Here is a 17,769-nt window from a genome sequence, read left to right on the forward strand (position 1 = left end):
CGTGTGATTAGTACCACTATATGAGCGACACCGTGGGTCCGCGTTGCCTGTGATTAGTACCCACTATGTGAAAAACACCACGGGATAGAATGAGTCCCCGTGATTAGTTCACCTATGTGAGGAACACCACGGGATAGTTCAGGTCCCTGTGATTAGCATACCTTGGTGAGGAACACCATGGGTTTGCGTTGCCTATGAGTGACACCATTATATGAGAAACACCATAGGTTTGCGACGTACATTACTTGTGAGTAGTACCATAATGTGTGGAACACCGGAAATCTACGTTACTCATGATTAGTACCACTGCATGAGAAATACCATGGTTCTACTTTCCTAGTGATAAGTACCATTATGAGGGGCCGTTGACCTGGATTTTAGACCCCTTTAGACAACAAGCATCATTAATTCAGGATTGTGCTTTGGAAGCAGCCACTTGGTCGGTGTATACTATTGTTTCAAGATAGTTTCTGGGAGGGTGGGGCATTGCAGGTCGGATGTACTGATTATTCTAAGTTCATAATCGTTCATCATTGTCTTTTTGAATTCTAGTCAATGAATCGATTTTGGAATTCTTTTTAACTTTCGTTATTCTGAGTTGGATACACTGATTATTTTAATTTCATATTCATCCATTCATTTTTCATCATCATGTTTTGAATTCTGGTCAGTGGATGAATTTTGGAATTTTAAATTGTCATTACATTTCGTCTCATTTTGTACCATTAGGGGCCAATGACCTAGATGTTAGGCCCCTTAAACAACAACAACAACAACAACAACAACAACCATCAACATGTTTCAAGAACCAAAGTTCTCTTCTTCAGCGGCTTAAATTACCATTACAAATCTCAGAAGTTGTTATAATAAACATTTCTTATAGTATTGGGTATATTATGTTTCAGTTATCTCAATGAAAAAAAACAAAAAACAAATGAGCTATGTGTTAGCTAGTGTTCTTTGGAAGATATACATACAATAATATTATTTATGAAAGGAATATTCTAAAGACATCATTTAAATTGAAAATCATTCTTCAGCTGAGAACACTCTACCTTTTGCCCTTTTATTAATTTTGGTTTGTAGTCTCACATGTCAGTCATTGAGGATCTTTATATTGTCTGTCTTGTTCTTGAGATCATTTAGTGTAATTTGCGGTTCATTAATATAATTTGTAATTTATTTGATCCATTTAATCTTGGTATTTCTATTCCATCATTTTTCTCCTAATTCTGGTTCCTGGTGTTTAAAAATAAGATGTCCAAAAAATGAGATGCACTTCTTTCAAATTGTGTATGAAAAATAAGATAGGGTCCTCCTCAGTTTGTATCCTATGTCAGAGATGTGTTGACTGCCCCCATCAGAATCCTCCTCCACTTCTTAGAGTCTCTTGATGCCTGGGCTGCATTTTGGAAACAGTTCTTGGTCATTCTACTAATCTGAGCTGACCAGCATCAAGAAATTCTGTTTCTGGATCTAGTACTTCATGTTCTTAAGAGTTCCTACTCATCATCCTGTTGCCTGGATGTGGTAGGTTGTTTCTTCTTACTGAATGTGCTACCTCTGCTGTTGTTTCTCCTCCACATGCTTGCTACTGTATGGTTGGAATATTGCAAAATCCTCTGTATTTCATATCAGGTGTTGAAGAAAATGGAGGAAACAGGATGGAATCATTGAAAGAGGGAGGTGTGCAGTTGGATTCTTTAAGAGTGTGGGGAATGTACGACAGAGATGTAAAGGAATTCTCTACAAGGCTTATTTTGTGCCAGTTTTGACATAAGGATCAGAAACGTGGGTGATGAAGGAGAGGGATAAAAGTAGAATACAAGCAGTGGAAATGAAGTTTCAAAGGTGTTGAATGGACAGAGTAAGAAATGAGAGAGTTTGGGAAATGGTAAATGAGATAGCCCTACAGGAAAAGAAGATTGAAGAATCAAGGGTGCAGTGGTATGGACATGTTAAGAGAATGGGAGAAGAGAGGATACCAAGAAAAATGGAGTTGAAGGGAAGGAAACCTAGAGACAAGAGGAGGGAACTGTACGACAGTGACAGAAGAGAAGTGGTGGATGGACAGAAAACGATGGAGAGGCTTATGTTCCAAGCAGACCCAGCCTGCGGTTGGAAACTTCTCCAGATGATGATGCTGACGATGATGATGATGTGTTCTATTTCAAATTCCCTGTTCCTTGATGAATTTGAATATTTTTTTATTCCACGTGGAACAGTCTGTAACAACCCGTTGGAATTGGAATAGAATTGGAAGAACCTGTATCAATGAACAAAATACCAGAAATACGGACAATGGCTGATAGTGCTCAACAAATTTATGTACAGACAGTTGGAACCCATTACTCATACTTTGTGTAAGAGGAGACTGGGATCACCGAGCAAGTGGCTGTGCGGTTTGGGTCACGTAACTGTCAGCTTGCATTCGGGAGATAGTGGGTTCGAACTCCACTGTCGGCAACCCTGCATGTGTTTTTTCCATGGTTTCACATTTTCACACCTAAGTGAATGCCACAGTCGCCTCCTTCCCACTCCTAGCCCTTCCTTATCCCATCATTGCCATAAACGCCAGTCTCCACTGATTAACATTTAACCCGATGAGTGCTACGATGCCCGCCTATAGACGGTGCACAAGAACTTTAATTTCTTTTGAGTTTTCCTGTTCATTCTTGAGTGCAGATTCAACTGCCATCTGTTGGGCATTATGTAGAACTAATTGATCATGACTTATAGCTTCGGGAAGTAACTTACAGAGATTTTTGTTGACGTCTGAGGAATTAATCTATGATGTAAACAAACATGGCGGAACAACAAGCTAGTTGCTGTTGCAGCGATGTTCTTTCGGATCAAAGAATCTTTCAGTTATTAACCAGAGCTGAAAGTGATGATGAAGATGATGGTTTTAATGTATTGTTAAGCGATTTTTAAAGTGAGGGTGATGCGGAAAGTGCTGAAAATATTTCAAGTAAGAGAGAAACAGAGGCTCCTTCTAAATGAAAGAAGAAAAACACGGTGAGTTCAAAAGCTATTTCATCACTATTTTTGTGGCGGACGGATGATTTTTCTCCACCAGACTTTCGAGTAATGTGACAGACTCTGGGAGCCAAATAGTGTTTTATGACAACCACAAAATCATTGATTTTTTCTAAAACTTCTGTGCCAGTGGAGTTGGTGCAGCTGGTTGAACAAATTGGTATCGGTGGAAAACATGAACTCTTACCACATTCCAGGTTTAGAAAGTATTTTAAAATATCAACTTATGTACTTATTACATGTATTAATTGTCTACAGATTTTAGGAAATAATTTTATTCTGGGCTCTTCACTGTGTATAAATGTGATGTACTCACGGGCACAAAAAGTGTAATTTTGTTTTCTCTCAAAATGATATTGAACATAAGGGTAAGATTTTCCATTTGCATTTAGATTTGTAAAGAACCAACATTTATAAACATTTTAAGCTAAGCACCCCACTGATAAGTTAAAAATTGAGGCTTCTACAATTTTTTTTTTACATAGGAAGGAAAAAAACTGAGCACTGAGGTACCAAACAGTCAAACTGGTAACTCAGCACTTAAAACGTTAACAATAACATGTTAAATACTGTTTCGTTTAACGTTGTGTCCACACTTATAAACATGTTAAACTTGTCTCTTTTATTTATACACAGCTCGTTCATCATATCAGTTTGTGTTGATACATTCAGGTGGTGTCTTGCATTTTCAAACAAGGACATTGGACTCGGATTAAGATTTGGCCTTTCTTATTGTCACTGTTGCTTCTTATAGGATTTTGAGAAGGATGATGATGATGATGATGCTTGTTGTTTAATGGGGTGTAACATCTAGGTCATCGGACCTTCTTGAGAAGAAAGGAAAGGAGAATGTGGGTACGACAGTATCTGAATAGAAGGCACAATGTGGATGAAATTCTGAATGAGCTTAAAGTTGAAAACAGGTTTGGATATAAAAATTTTCTGAGGATGTCTGAGCATGATTTTAATGTACTTTGTCTATACGAACTTTGCCGAAGCCATGCCGACACCGCACGAACATGTTTTCCAGTCCCACCGGAAAACACGCCTACATGTTAAATATGTTAACTTCAAGATATCAAGTTAACATGTTAAGTCAACTATGAACCAAATGTGTGTATACATATCAATTTCAACATGTCATTTTTAACATGTTGTTGTTAAATGTTAATCAGTGGAGACCCGGCTGAAAATCTATCTGTGTTGGTGCGACGTAAAGCAAATTGTTCTTTGGACACACAATGAGAATGCAGGATTCGAGAAACATCCAGATGCGATGAGGGTGGAAGTGATACAGAAGAGACCAATACTGCAGACACTATTCATGCTGGAGGTGGTAGTGCTGCCTGTAATTTTTACTGGGAAGACATGGATAATTACATAAGAAAGAAACATTTTGTAAGGTTTTGTGACCTTAAGATTTAGCTCTAAATGTTGTGGAACCAGAAAACTCGTCCAGCTGATTGTGACGGAAACAGTGTGCTGAGCAGTACGTGAAGTCCCGAGGAATTCAGGATTCCAGTCGTTGAAAATGAGATGTATGTTACCTTAGCCCTCATCGTGCTGAAGGGAATAGTGCAGAAACCAAATTTTTGTTTTACTTCTCGAAAAATGTTATCATTGCCACGGCCCTTTTTGGTCTATCATATCTCTAGACAAGTTTGAATCCATATGCAAATTTCTTCACTTCAGCGACAGCGAGACTAAACATAATACATATTAGGAGGAGGAGGGCAAAGGGCTATTTCCAATATATCCTATATATATATAATGAAAATTGGTTGCAAATTAACAGAGATGTGGTATTACAAAATAGTTTGGTGCATAGGTATGCTAGCATTTAAATGACCATTGAAAGCTCCTCCTGCATCCAGTGAAGGCTACATTTTTAATGACCCTGCTCAGAAGGGTTAAGGTATCAGCCATTGAAATCCGTTCAGCGTTTCATTGTACAATTTTGATTTTACTGAGGTCCTGGAATTATGACCTGAAGAGTAAGGTCATATAACGTACTGAATCTCTGCATTTTTTGTTCTTTATGGACTTCTATATGAGGATTACGAAGCTCAGTTTGAATATGTCATATAGAAAACTAATCTGGGACATATGGCTAACAATTTTGAAACAGCGCTCATCTCATGAAATGCCATGACTTCAGTGTTCTGTTGAGTAAATGGCATTGTTGACGGTCGCTGTCATGCATTCTTATTGTAGGAGACTATGCTGGAGTAGCGTCATGAGTATTCTCTCTCACTCCCCTCTGCAATTTTTCCAGAGACTGTAACGTGTTTCCAAATTCCAGGACAGTGTGTGCCTTCTGTTACTATGGTGTGGTGCTGATGACAACCGAACTCTTCGAGTCCTCAGAGAAGCACTGTTCGGCTGATGCTAGCAGGCTACATGTCGAGCTAAAGCCCATAGAGACCTGCAGTGCGGACTGTAAAGAGCTCACCACCAGGGACTATATAGACCTGCTTTGGACTACTCTTGCCGAGTTCCCAGGTAAGACAAATTTGGTATCCTCATGTAAAACTGGTTTTCTCTGTGGGCAGATAGGTATGTATATAATTTTGTACTTCAAGATGCTATACATGAACACCACAATTCATGCGCGTTGCGCTGTCGGCACATCGAAGAGCTTCCCAGTGGAAGTCGGTGTACACCAAGGCTCCACACTGTGCCCATTGCTCTTTGTTCTCATCACATAAGTGTCCCCTGGACTCTCTTACGTGCAGATGATGTCGCCCTTGCTGATACCACCAGAAGAGGACTGCCGCGTCAAGTTTAAGATTGGAACAGCTCTATCTCACAATAGTCTTAGACTGAACAGAAAGAAGACCGATTACCTGGAAACCATCCCAAACAGCAGCTCCATCCAAGTTGATGGAGAGACCTTAACAACAACCGTAAGCTTCAGGTATCTAGAGCGGGGCTGCGGGGCAGCTATGAGCTTGCATTTGGGAGATAGTGAGTTCGAACCTCACTGTTGGAAGCCCTGAAGATGGTTTTCTGTAGTTTCCCATTTTCACACCAGGCAAATGCTGGTGCTGTACCTTAATTACAGCCACGGCTGTTTATTTAATAGTAGTATCTTTGGGGTTAAATTATAATTATGTTTGGATTGTGATTAGATTAGTGGGAGGCTTATTAGATTGGTATTGTTGTCATAAGACCAATCTGCGTTGGTGCGACGTAAAGCAAATTGTGGAAAGATAGGTATCTAGGATCTCGCCTACAGAAGCACTGTTCGGCTGACGCTAGTGGGCTAAATGTCGAGAGATAGGTGATGAAGTGCAAAGTAGGATAAAGGCAGCACGGTTTGAGATGGAGGGAGGTCACAGGCGTGCTCTGCGACAGAAGTATACCACTACATCTGAAGTCCAAAGTATACTGCCTTAGACATGGTTGCTAGAAGCTACAACCCAACTACAGAGTGGAAAAGACGGTGGGAAGCAGCAACGGAGACGCACCTGCACAGTAAGTTCTCAAATGCCAAACTTCCAAGTGGATTCCAGCTACCACGTAAAACATGGTCTGTTCTGAACAGAATAAGAACAGGCCATGGCAGATGCAGAGACATGCTGTTTAAACGGAACAAGTTGCCGACACCCGCGTGGGACTGTGGAGCTGCACGACAAACCATACATCATATTGTCAGAGAGTGTGAAACGCGGGCATACACAGGCAGCAAAGTGGACTTCCTGATGGCAACTTCAGAAGTAATACAGTGGATCAGTGATCTCAGTTGTAGGGAGCCTTTCCTTGTTCATTGTTTTCTTGTTATGTAAATATGTATATAATTTATATCTGAACTCAACTTGATTTTATGGGCCATACGCTAAATAAATAAATAAACTGCATGATAGTATGTCTTGCTGCTTTATACGGTGTTAAATGTCAACCAGCTGACAAAGCCATGGAGCGCCAATTACACACCATGGAAATGCATATGCTCCGTTGGTTTTTTTTTGCACCAATCACTGAGAAGGCACGCAAAAAACATCTCCAATGATATGGTCACATCCTGCGTGCTGCACCTGAAACAGTTGCCGATTTCACCCACACCTTTGAAATTAATGGGCAACGTACATGTGGAAGTCCAAAGTAGTGCTGGAATGACGCAGTAAATACTGATATGAAGATGCTGAACTTAACACCACATGTTGCCCAAGATTGTGCAAAATGGCGAGCCAAGATTAGAACAGCGGACCCTGCACCAGTGTGAAAGCACTAGGAGGAGGAAGAAAAGGAGAAGATATCATAATTTGTACTCAATTTTTTTACTTTCTAGAAGTAATATCTATTACTTTTAAATTATAATTTGAAGTACAAAAAGAGGAGACAAGGGCCTGTTCGGATCCTTTTCTCCTTTTGTGTTCCTTGTCTTTTACCATCGGTATTGATATTTATCGTATATGTCTTCCCTTATTTCTATGTTTATCCAGCTTTCTATTTGTCTCTTACTTCTTACATCAAGATTGAAGACCTGTCAGGATGCCCCCTCAATGAGTGTTTATGCTCACCCTAGTGGTGATGCTGGGGAGCAGAAACAAGCTCATTTGGAGTTGGGAAGAAATGGATATAGGAGAACTGTGATTGATGAGGAGAAGACAGCAGTGCTGGAAGATGTGGAGATTGTCCTTGTCCTTTTGTGTTTTCATGTTTGTTCTTGTCTCCTCTTTCTGTTGCTCCCTAATCCGTCATTGTATCCTATCATGAGAGCGTTGGTCATACTGAGAAGGAATTAAAAAATTTATGTCAATATCTCGAGCCATTCTCATGTTATCAGCTGCTAAAGTTAGCCAATCAGATCGCTTCGCAGACGAATTCAAACATGCTTTACGAGGCGGTGTAGCTAAATCTGCACGTGGCTTGGTCAGGGATGACGAGAAATGAGCATCAAATACTAACACACCATTGGTTTCAGCCAGTGTCACCGCAGCGTATTTGCTATGGGCCGAGCCTATCAGCAGGGGTCCCTCCCCTGGAGAAGTTAATTTCTTCTATTGGCGCTCTCAAGCCGGTCATAAATCACATGCACATTTAGTAACACCACTTCGCAAAGCTCATCTGAAGTCGCCCGTGAAGCGATCTGACTGGCTAACTTCAGCAGCTGATAAAATGAGAACGGCGCGAGATATCAACGTTTTTTTCTTCAAATTGCTTATCAGTATGACTAACGCTTTAACGCTCACGTACCCAGTTCACTTTGTTTCCGACCATCCTGTATAATCCAATTTAACTAAAAATTGTACATTCCCAAAAACATATTTACAAGGAACATTTTTCAATGTGTTAGGATCATCTTCAGCTACATATTATTAACAACAAAGTGTGCAGATCATTTCAATTATGATAAAAATAAATATGTACTTAAAAGTGAAACATCATGTTTAAATATGAATATGAGAATTCAAGTTCGGTTTTCCTGTTAATAAAAACAATCTTCTCATTCACATGTAGAATAATTAAATTCAGAATAAAACGTTCCTTTTTTAATCTTAAAAAACTGGAGAAAATCATGAGAAACAGTAAAAAAATGTTTACATTTTGCGTTGTTGAAATCTTCATCATCATCTTAGCATTTATCCCACAATGGAGCAAGGTTCACTGTTTTGCAAGCCTCTCCACTTGCTTCTCTTAAGCGCATCATTTGGAACAAGATGAACTTAGCGCATGTCTTCTTGAAGGCCATCAAGCCAGCGTTTCTTGGGCCGACCACGTGGCCTATTTCCAGATGGTGTGATGCGACGTACTGTCTGTACAATAGATGTACCTTCTCTACGCATTACGTAGCCGTACCACCGAAGTCAGCTTTCGTGCATCTTGTCTACAATCGGGGCAACTCCAATGATTTTCCAGATTTCTATGTTGGTGACATGATCTAACTGGGTCAGGCCAACTGGCCAGCAAAGCATATGTATCTCCATGACATTGAAGTGCCTGTTCATGCTCGACTGTTGCTGGTCAGCATTCAGAGCGATACAGAGTGACTGGGCGAACAACAGTCCTGTAAACCTTGGACTTAATGTGGATTGGTATCTGACGATCGCAGAGAACACCAGTAGTTTGCCACCACTTCATCCAGGCCACATTTACTCGTGCATGGGCTTCTGCACTAGTGTCACACTCAGCATTGACCAAAGAACCAAGATACTTAAACTGTTCTACTTTATTGAGATCTTGGCCATTTCTCTGAACGGTCCCATTCGTCTGTGGACCACACTACACATACTCAGTTTTCTTGGTATTCAGTCGAAGACCATGTGCTGTTACTTTTTCATTCCACTTCTGAACCTGCTCTTGAATCTGTTGATGCTCCTCAACAGGATGTTGTCAGCATACAGGAGTGACCATGGGGGTGATGACCGGATACAGGTGACTGTGTCCATACACAAAGTGAAGAGAAGCGGTATCAGGGCCGATTCCTGGTGGACACCTACCTGAATGGGGAATGGCGTTATTGAAATCTTCTTGTTCAGATGTATATTGAAGACTTGGTGTCAACACAGAACTTTAAGTTGTATCAAAATAACAATGGCAGTGAAATGTGTAACATTTACTATGTTAACTGAAAAGTAAAACAAAACTTAACCCATAAGCACGCATACGTCATGGGGCGCGCCGGTTATTTTAGACAGGGTCCGTCAAACAGTGCACTCAGGCTGAAACTGAGGAGCATGATAGTGGAGTTCAATGTAAGATACTGAGGGGATAGAAACTAACAGCCCGCTACGTTAAGAACTATAAACATTTATCTCTGAGCCCCTCTGACGCACCCTCTCCAGGGTTAAAATATATAAAAACCACTCTTCATTCAATAAAATGGAGAAATATAAAATATTTAAAAAATACCTTTTTTTCTCTTATGAGAAGTAGAATCTTCCCTTCTTTTAAACTAGCAATAATTACCCATTGTCACTGGATAACATCTTCCTTGATATCGTTGATATTTTGGTGAAATTGCTCTCCCTCCTCATCACTTACAGCCCCCAAGTTTGCAGAAGTTTTACATGAACGATGATTGCAGTCCAATTTACACTATTAGAAAATGACTAGTACTACTCACAACACTTCCACAACCAGAACCGATGTAAAATTATTCAATTCTTGGCCCACAATACAACAGCAACCCCTTTTCCAGTCCTTTAGTCTGCTAGAGCTGAACATGACATACTGTCCGCGCAGCAGCATAATAATGGTAATAAAACAATAAATCACCACCAAGGGTAACATTTATTCAACCCTCAGAAGTGAAAGCTGTTTCTTATGGTACCTTAACTGAACAGAAATGATTATAAAATTGTGTAAAAGAACCACGTTGAAAAAAAGGAAGCTTTTTCAAAGCGAGTCCGTTTCTACACATTTTTATATGTTTCACTAACTACAATGTAAGTTTATATAGAAATGTGACTGGTAGGAAATTTTTCAATACCACATTCATGATCACTGCTAACAAATTACATAAAAAATGAAAACCTTGTTGAGTATTCTTGTCCTTGTTATGAAAACCTTGTTGAGTATTCTTGTCCTTGTAATAAAAACCTTGTGGATTATTCTTGTCCTTGTTATGAAAACCGTGTTGATTATTCTTGTCCTTGTAATGAAAACCTTGTGGATTATTCTTGTCCTTGTTATGAAAACCGTGTTGATTATTCTTGTCCTTGTTATGAAAACTTGTTGGGTAGTATAATCCATAAAGGTAATCAACCATAAGAAGTGTTCTCTAATGACATTTAATGTTGATGCTTTTACCTCTGTGCTGTTTTCTCTGACCAGCATGATGGCTCCCATCCCTTACTTAAAGTGGAATACTTGAGTACTAATAGCTCTTTTATATTTTTTAGGTATTTTTGCCACAATCTTCGTGATAGAGAAATTTGGCCGTAAACGTACAATGGCAGTGCAGTTCGTCATCTTCGCGTTCTGCGTCTGCTTCTTATTCATCTGCACGGACAAGTAAGTGAATCCATCTTTATAACTGTAGAGCAAGGCAAGAAAAGCTCTGAATTCTATGTTATTAAATTGCACAGCGTTAGGTACTGGAGAATATGTATGTCATATGAAGGGACTGTATGTTAGTATGTAAATTTTAGCAGTGGTGACCCATTCATCAACAGCACTTCTTCTTCTTCAGTCAATCATTTTCTGGCCATTTCTTCAATAAATTTTCTTTCCAAATTGCCCTGTAGCTTTTCATTTGTTCTGATCTTTTCAAAGATCAAAGGATTTTTCCCACCTTCCAATACTTATTTTATTTTTATAGCTAGTTTTTATGCGTATACAAACGTGTCAGCTTAAGTTCTATCTAAACATGAACAGGTTTAATTCCATTTTAGAACATCTTCAGCTTAAAAAACATATATTAAGTACAAATATTAGGACATATAAAACAATGAGAATACTGATGTGATAATGAAGTTAAAATAATGTTCATCTTTAGAAAACTACAAAACTGAACACATCATTGTATGTATTGATAAGATAGTTTGTTATGGCATTAGTATTTAAAGGGGAAGAGGTTCTTCTTTTTTCTAAATATAAAAATGTTGTTGATATTATACAATGTACTTTCCATTAACTTGTAATATGTACTGAGTTTTAAATTTTGAACTATAACAATCGGTGGAAATTCCTTAAAATCAGAACCTTAGTTGCTTATAATTCCTGGTTAAAAATAGAGAGATAAAAAAAATAAAAGGAATTGCTGCAGTCAGTGAATTAAGGTCCGTCCCAACCTGTTAGCGAGAGAACATTGCGACGGGAACTGCATGCAATGAATATTTGGAGTCGGTCAACTTGAAAGAGGCCATTGCTCACACAGGCGCATAAAGCTGCGCATCTTCAATAGGCTAGAAATCGTCGAACGTGGACAGTAACTGACTGGCGGAATGTAATGTGGTCTGACAAATCACACTTTTGCCTGTATTCCAATGACGCACGTCGTCGAGTGCACCGAAGGTCAAATGAAGCATTTCATCCTGGATGTGCAAGGTCAGGTTCAAGCGGGAGGTAGGTCTGTGATATTTTGGGGGTGTTTTTTGTATCGTGCATTGGGCCCGCTCACTGAAGTGGCCACTATCACGAAGCAGCATGTTTATTTAAACATTCTGGATGAACAGGTGTTGCCTTTCAGTCAACATCTGCATGATGTGTGTGCTATTGATAGCCCGATTTTTCAGGTTAAGTTCATCAGGCTGGACGCATATGTGACTGGTTTCATGAACATTCCCCCACCCTATTTGTGCACAAAAATTTGCTCTAGAAACTCCAGGGATATCGATCAACCTCAATCACGTCAAAGAACTTCAATAAATAACTTCTCAAGTAGAACAATACATAATGTCGAGGTCACCTCGACATTGAACCAGTTGCAATAAACCATAATGTCGAGGTCACCTCGACGTTGAACCAGTTGCAATAAACCATAATGTCGAGGTCACCTCGACGTTGAACCAGGTGCAATAAACCATAATGTCGAGGTCACCTCGACGTTGAACCAGTTGCAATAAACCATAATGTCGAGGTCACCTCGATGTTGAACAAGTTGCAATAAACCATAATGTCGAGGTCACCTCGACATTGAACCAGTTGCAATAAACCATAATGTCGAGGTCACCGGAAAAGGTTAAGAAAGGCCTTCCTTGCTTATGCTAGCCTGTGCATTATGTTATTCTAACTTCTGTCATCGTTAGTCATTCTACTACCCAAGTAACAATAGTCCCTTTAAGACTTTATTTCCAAATCTTCTACAATCAAAACTGTTTATTGCGACATCGCTTTTAACAACGTATTGGATATAAGTGCGAAATCTAATGGTCCCTTCTAAATCCTGTATAAACAGCTAAGCACAACATCGCTTATTATGACATGTTGTATAAAATGACGTATTTTTATCACATTTTTGGAGAAATGGATCAACTATAACGTCCAATGTTGATTTTTGTTTGTTACGTATTTGTGAATTGCTGACAACAATGTAAAGGTGAAGATGTCTCAAAAGAAAGGGGAAAGTGTTTAATATTGAAGAAAAGTAAGAAAAAGACTGTGACGATTACAGAATTGGGAAACAAACGTCAGCGTCGCCAAGGGATTGGGTGTACCACACTGAAACTATTTCTACAATTTGGAAGGACAGAGAAAACTTATCATTTGTTAACCCAGACCGTGAGCAACATTACTGATCAATTTACATTGGTGCTACTTTTTCCTCACTTATTATTTTATAGTTTGCTGGCATATTATTGCTGTACGTACTGTGTGAACTTTAGAAGGAAAGATCCTCTCAGCTCCAGTCCACAAATACTGTATTGCGAATACAGTACTTATTTCATTTATGTTTTTTAAGTTTTAACTTTATCCTGTTAATTAACCATCTAAGTGTGCGGCCTACAACTTACAGATATGGTATTTTTAGTAACAATGGAGAAAGAGCGGTTTGTGCGACCATCGCCTATAACGACCGTTAATTGGCAGTCCCCTTGGAGTCGGTATGACCAGTTTTGATTGTATTTCCTGTATCACTCGACTTTGTTTGACTGCACTTCATTCCTTTTGTTTTGGATTTATTTTCATCTTGTTTTCCTACTCCAAGACGACGTCCACACCATTTAGCTTTATTTCTTCAGATTCAAGTAAATACGAGTCCTCTGAAAAGAAGGCCAGCACAGTGACTATTCAGCCATGGACCTGGACTACGCCAATAAATAAATAAATAAATAAATAAATGAATGAATGAATACTAATTTATCTTTAGGCCGTTATGTTATTGATGTTATTTATCGCGAACTAACGTATCTGAATGTCACATAGCAACACAGATGACTAATTTATGTTTCTTACCCGGAGGCCCCAGGTTTGATTCCCAACTAAATGAGGGATTTTTACCTGGATCTGAGGACTGGTTCGAGGTCCGCTCAGCCTACATGAGAACAATTGAGGAGCTGAGATTGCAGTCCCCGTCTAGAAAGCCAAGAATAACGGCCGAAAGGATTCAGCCCTGGAAAAAAGGAGTGGCAACATATGCATATGTATGAAATGATTTATTGTAGAACCACAGGCCGTAAGTGTTACCCCCCTGCAACATGTTGCACTCTTTGTCAGCTGTATGGAAGCCGCAGGATACTAGTTCCAGTGCCACTTTTGCTGACGTCTGCAACGAAGCACCTTAACCTCTTGAAGTACGCTGCCTTGTGTATAGAAACGCTTCCCTCAGGGTGGTTCCTTTAGTTTGAGGAACAGATTGAAGTCACAGGTACTTGTTGAATAGGATGGATGCTGCAGGAGCTCCCACCTCCACCATGCCAACAATTCCCTCACATCTTCATGCTGCTCTGTAGCCCCATTTCCAAACACATATGCCTACAATGCTGTGAAGGAGCTTATCTTGTATGATTGTTCTGTTGGTAAGAGATTTATTGGCAATCCTTGTTTGAATGTGATTATTGTGTCCTTTGGTCTAACACCATCTTGTAGAAACAGGTTCCAAGAAGGACATTCCAGAAATCATTAATGAACAAGGGGAGTATGTATGTGAGGATCTTCAAAAGACAGAAGTATTCAGTCAGCAGTATGTAAAGATTATTGGTTACAAGGATAATGTACTGATAGAGGAGGTGACTAATGCCAAAGAAGTACTAACATTTACCTATGATAACAAAGCAAAGCAAAAGCAAAGTCGTCTCCATACAGTCCATGAAGGCCCTTGGAGGGGTGGAAGCTAAAGGCTTCTACTATCCACAACCTCGGCACTTGATAGGGTAGAGTGGTTAGCTCTACGCCCAGCCGCCTTTGTCCCCAGGAATTAACCTGGTACTTGCGTTTGGTGTAGGCTGAGTGAACCTCAGGGACATTTGCACCTCCAGAAGTGGAAATCTCGTTTCTTAAATTTTACGACTTCCTGACGGGGATTCAAACCCACGTCCTTCTGGGCGAACCGGGCACGCCTTAACCGCCTCGGCCAGGCAGCCCCTCTCCTATGTTAACAACATTTACAATAAGATACAAAAGTTGAAAAGTTGAAAAGCGGCTGGAATTGATACGATTTCTGGGGTTGTACTAAAGAGAATGGGTTGGGATATAGTACCATATCTGAAGTACTGTACTTATTTGATTATTGTTTGCATGAAGGAGCTGTACCAAATGAATGGAGAGTTGTTATAGTAGCCACTGTTTATAAAGGAAAGGGTGATAGACATAAAGCTGAAAATTACAGGCCAGTATGTTTGACATGCAATGGATGTAAGCTTTGGGAAATCATTCTTTCTGATTATATCAGACATGTTTACAAAATTTATAACTGGTCCGGTAGAAGGCAGTTCGGGTTTAGGAGAGGTTATTCCACTGAAACTTAACTTGTAGGATTCCAGCAAGATATAGCAGATATCTTGGATTCAGAAGGTCAAATAGATTGGATCGTGATTGACCTGTCTAAGACACTTGATAGGGTGGATCATGGGAGACAACTAGCAAAAATGGGTGCAGTAGGACTAGATAAAAGAGTGACTGAATGGGTGGCTATAATTCTAAAAAATAGATCTCAGAGAATTAGAGTAGGCGAAGCTTTATCTGACCCTCAATAATTAAGAGATAAATTCCTCAAGGCAGAATTATTGGACCTTTATGTTTTCTTTATATATATAAATGATATGAGTCGAAGTTTAATGTATCCTCTATTTGCTGGGATATCCGTTAAGCAGAGCTAAAGGTCCAGCAGCCAATTTCGTTGCTTACTTAGCACCACCCGGGAGACACGTGTAGGGTAATTTAAGGTTATACCTACGGACGTAAAGCAACATCCATCCCCCGCACATTTGAAGAGAACTTGCTCTTGTAAGAGAATGGCAGAAATGTCGCAGTAATCCTCAACTGCCCTTACATCAGGACTGCAACCCTCAGAAACCGAAAGTCCAGAAACCCATCATGGAAGTTAGGCGAGAAGCTCCTGGAACCACATTTTGATGCTGACGAGATCTGGCACGAAGATTGGACCTCTTCAAATCCTGACCACCTGGGTTTTATCCACCATCCTTGTAGAGCTCCTCCTGGTTTCAAGTTACCGAGAAGGGAATGGACATCTCTGTAAACAGAATCAGGACAAACCATGGAGGTGTAAATTCTGGCTTCATAAGTGGGGAAAATCTGAAGACCCATTCTGTGACTGTAATAATCTGCCTCAGACCATCCAGCACGTTGTTATGGACTGCCAAAAAAGAAGATTCAATGGATCTGTTCAAGAATTACATAGTGCCTGTACAGAAGCAGTGGACTGGCTGAAACGTCTGGACATTAAGTTTTGAATGCTGACTTGTAAATTACATACATATTTATATGTATTTATATGTATTTATATGTATTTATGATGTCCCCTTGTTTTGTCATACGAAATAATAATAATATTAATAATGATATGAGTAAAGAAGTGGAATCAGAGATAAGGCTTTTTGCGGATGATGTTATCCTGTATAGAGTAATAAATAAGTTACAAGATTGTGAGCAACTGCAAAATGACCTCGATAATGTTGTGAGATGGACAGTACGCAATGGTATGATAAACGGGGTTAAAAGTCAGATTGTGAGTTTCAACAATAGGAAAAGTCCTCTCAGTTTTAATTACTGCATTGATGGGGTAAAAGTTCCTTTTGTGGATGATTGTAAGTACCTAGGTGTTAATATAAGGGAATATAAGGGAAGATCACATGAACAGTATTGTAAATAAAGTTTACAGATCTCTTCACATGGTTATGAGGGTGTTTAGGGGTTGTAGTAAGGATGAAAAGGAGAGGGCATATAAATCTCTGGTAAGACCCTAGGTTCCATTGTATGGAATCCTCACCAGGATTACTTGATTTGAGAAGTGGAAACACTCCAAAGAAAAGCAGCTCGATTTGTTCTGGGTGATTTCTGGCAAAAGAGTAGTGTTACATAAATGTTGCAAAGTTTGAGCTGGGAAGACTTTGGAGCTGCTCGACTAAGCGGTATGTTATGAGCTGTCAGTGGAGAGGTGGCGTGGAATGACATTAGTAGACGAATAATTGTATGTGGTGTCTTTAAAGGTCGAAAAGATCACAACATGAAGATAAAGTTGGAATTCAAGAGGACAAATTGGGGCAAATATTCATAGGAAGGAGAGTTAGGGATTGGAATAACTTACCAAGGAAGATGTTCAGTAAATTTCCAATTTCTTTGAATTACAAGTAATGAACTTCATTCCGGTTCCGTATTGACTCCAAGTTTGAATCTATGTACATTTTAAACACAGATTTTCATTGTTTTGTTGAATGTATTTTATCTTAGTTCACTGTTTTTTGTTATGTCTTTCTTCTTTATGTTATTTTAGCTGATGATGACCTCTAAGCTAGGTCGATACATGTCCTGTGTAGCTTTTTAGACAGACCCTTTATCAAATGGCAAACACTGAACAGGTAGACTTTATACAATTGAATTCTTTAAGAATCTCAACTTAGAATTTCTTTGAAATCATTTAAGAAAAGGCTAGGAAAACAACAATTAGGGAATCTGTCACCTGGGCGACTGCCCTAAATGCAGATCAATAGTGATTGATTGATTGATTGATTGATTGATTGATTGATTGATTGATTGATTGATTGATTGATTGATTGATTGATATCCTAATTACTTGAATTTTTTGGCATGATTTTTTGAATGTGTATAGAATTGTGTTTTTACATTAATATATTTACCTTTAAATAAGACAGAAGTGAAGTTTCA

General features: G+C 39.3%; 1 protein-coding gene across 1 annotated transcript in view; it reads left to right on the forward strand.

Annotated features, from left to right (window-relative positions):
• The window catches only part of LOC136886301 (synaptic vesicle 2-related protein), a 90,885-nt gene that overhangs the window by 56,576 nt on the left and 16,540 nt on the right, over positions 1-17,769 (forward strand). The window contains exons 9-10 of the mRNA XM_067159031.2: positions 5,342-5,541; positions 10,887-10,998. Of these exons, the coding sequence (XP_067015132.1) occupies positions 5,342-5,541; positions 10,887-10,998 (312 nt within the window). The remainder of the gene's footprint in view (positions 1-5,341; positions 5,542-10,886; positions 10,999-17,769) is intronic.

The sequence above is a fragment of the Anabrus simplex genome, chromosome X (genome assembly GCF_040414725.1).
Source record: "Anabrus simplex isolate iqAnaSimp1 chromosome X, ASM4041472v1, whole genome shotgun sequence".
Lineage (NCBI taxonomy): Eukaryota > Metazoa > Arthropoda > Insecta > Orthoptera > Tettigoniidae > Anabrus > Anabrus simplex.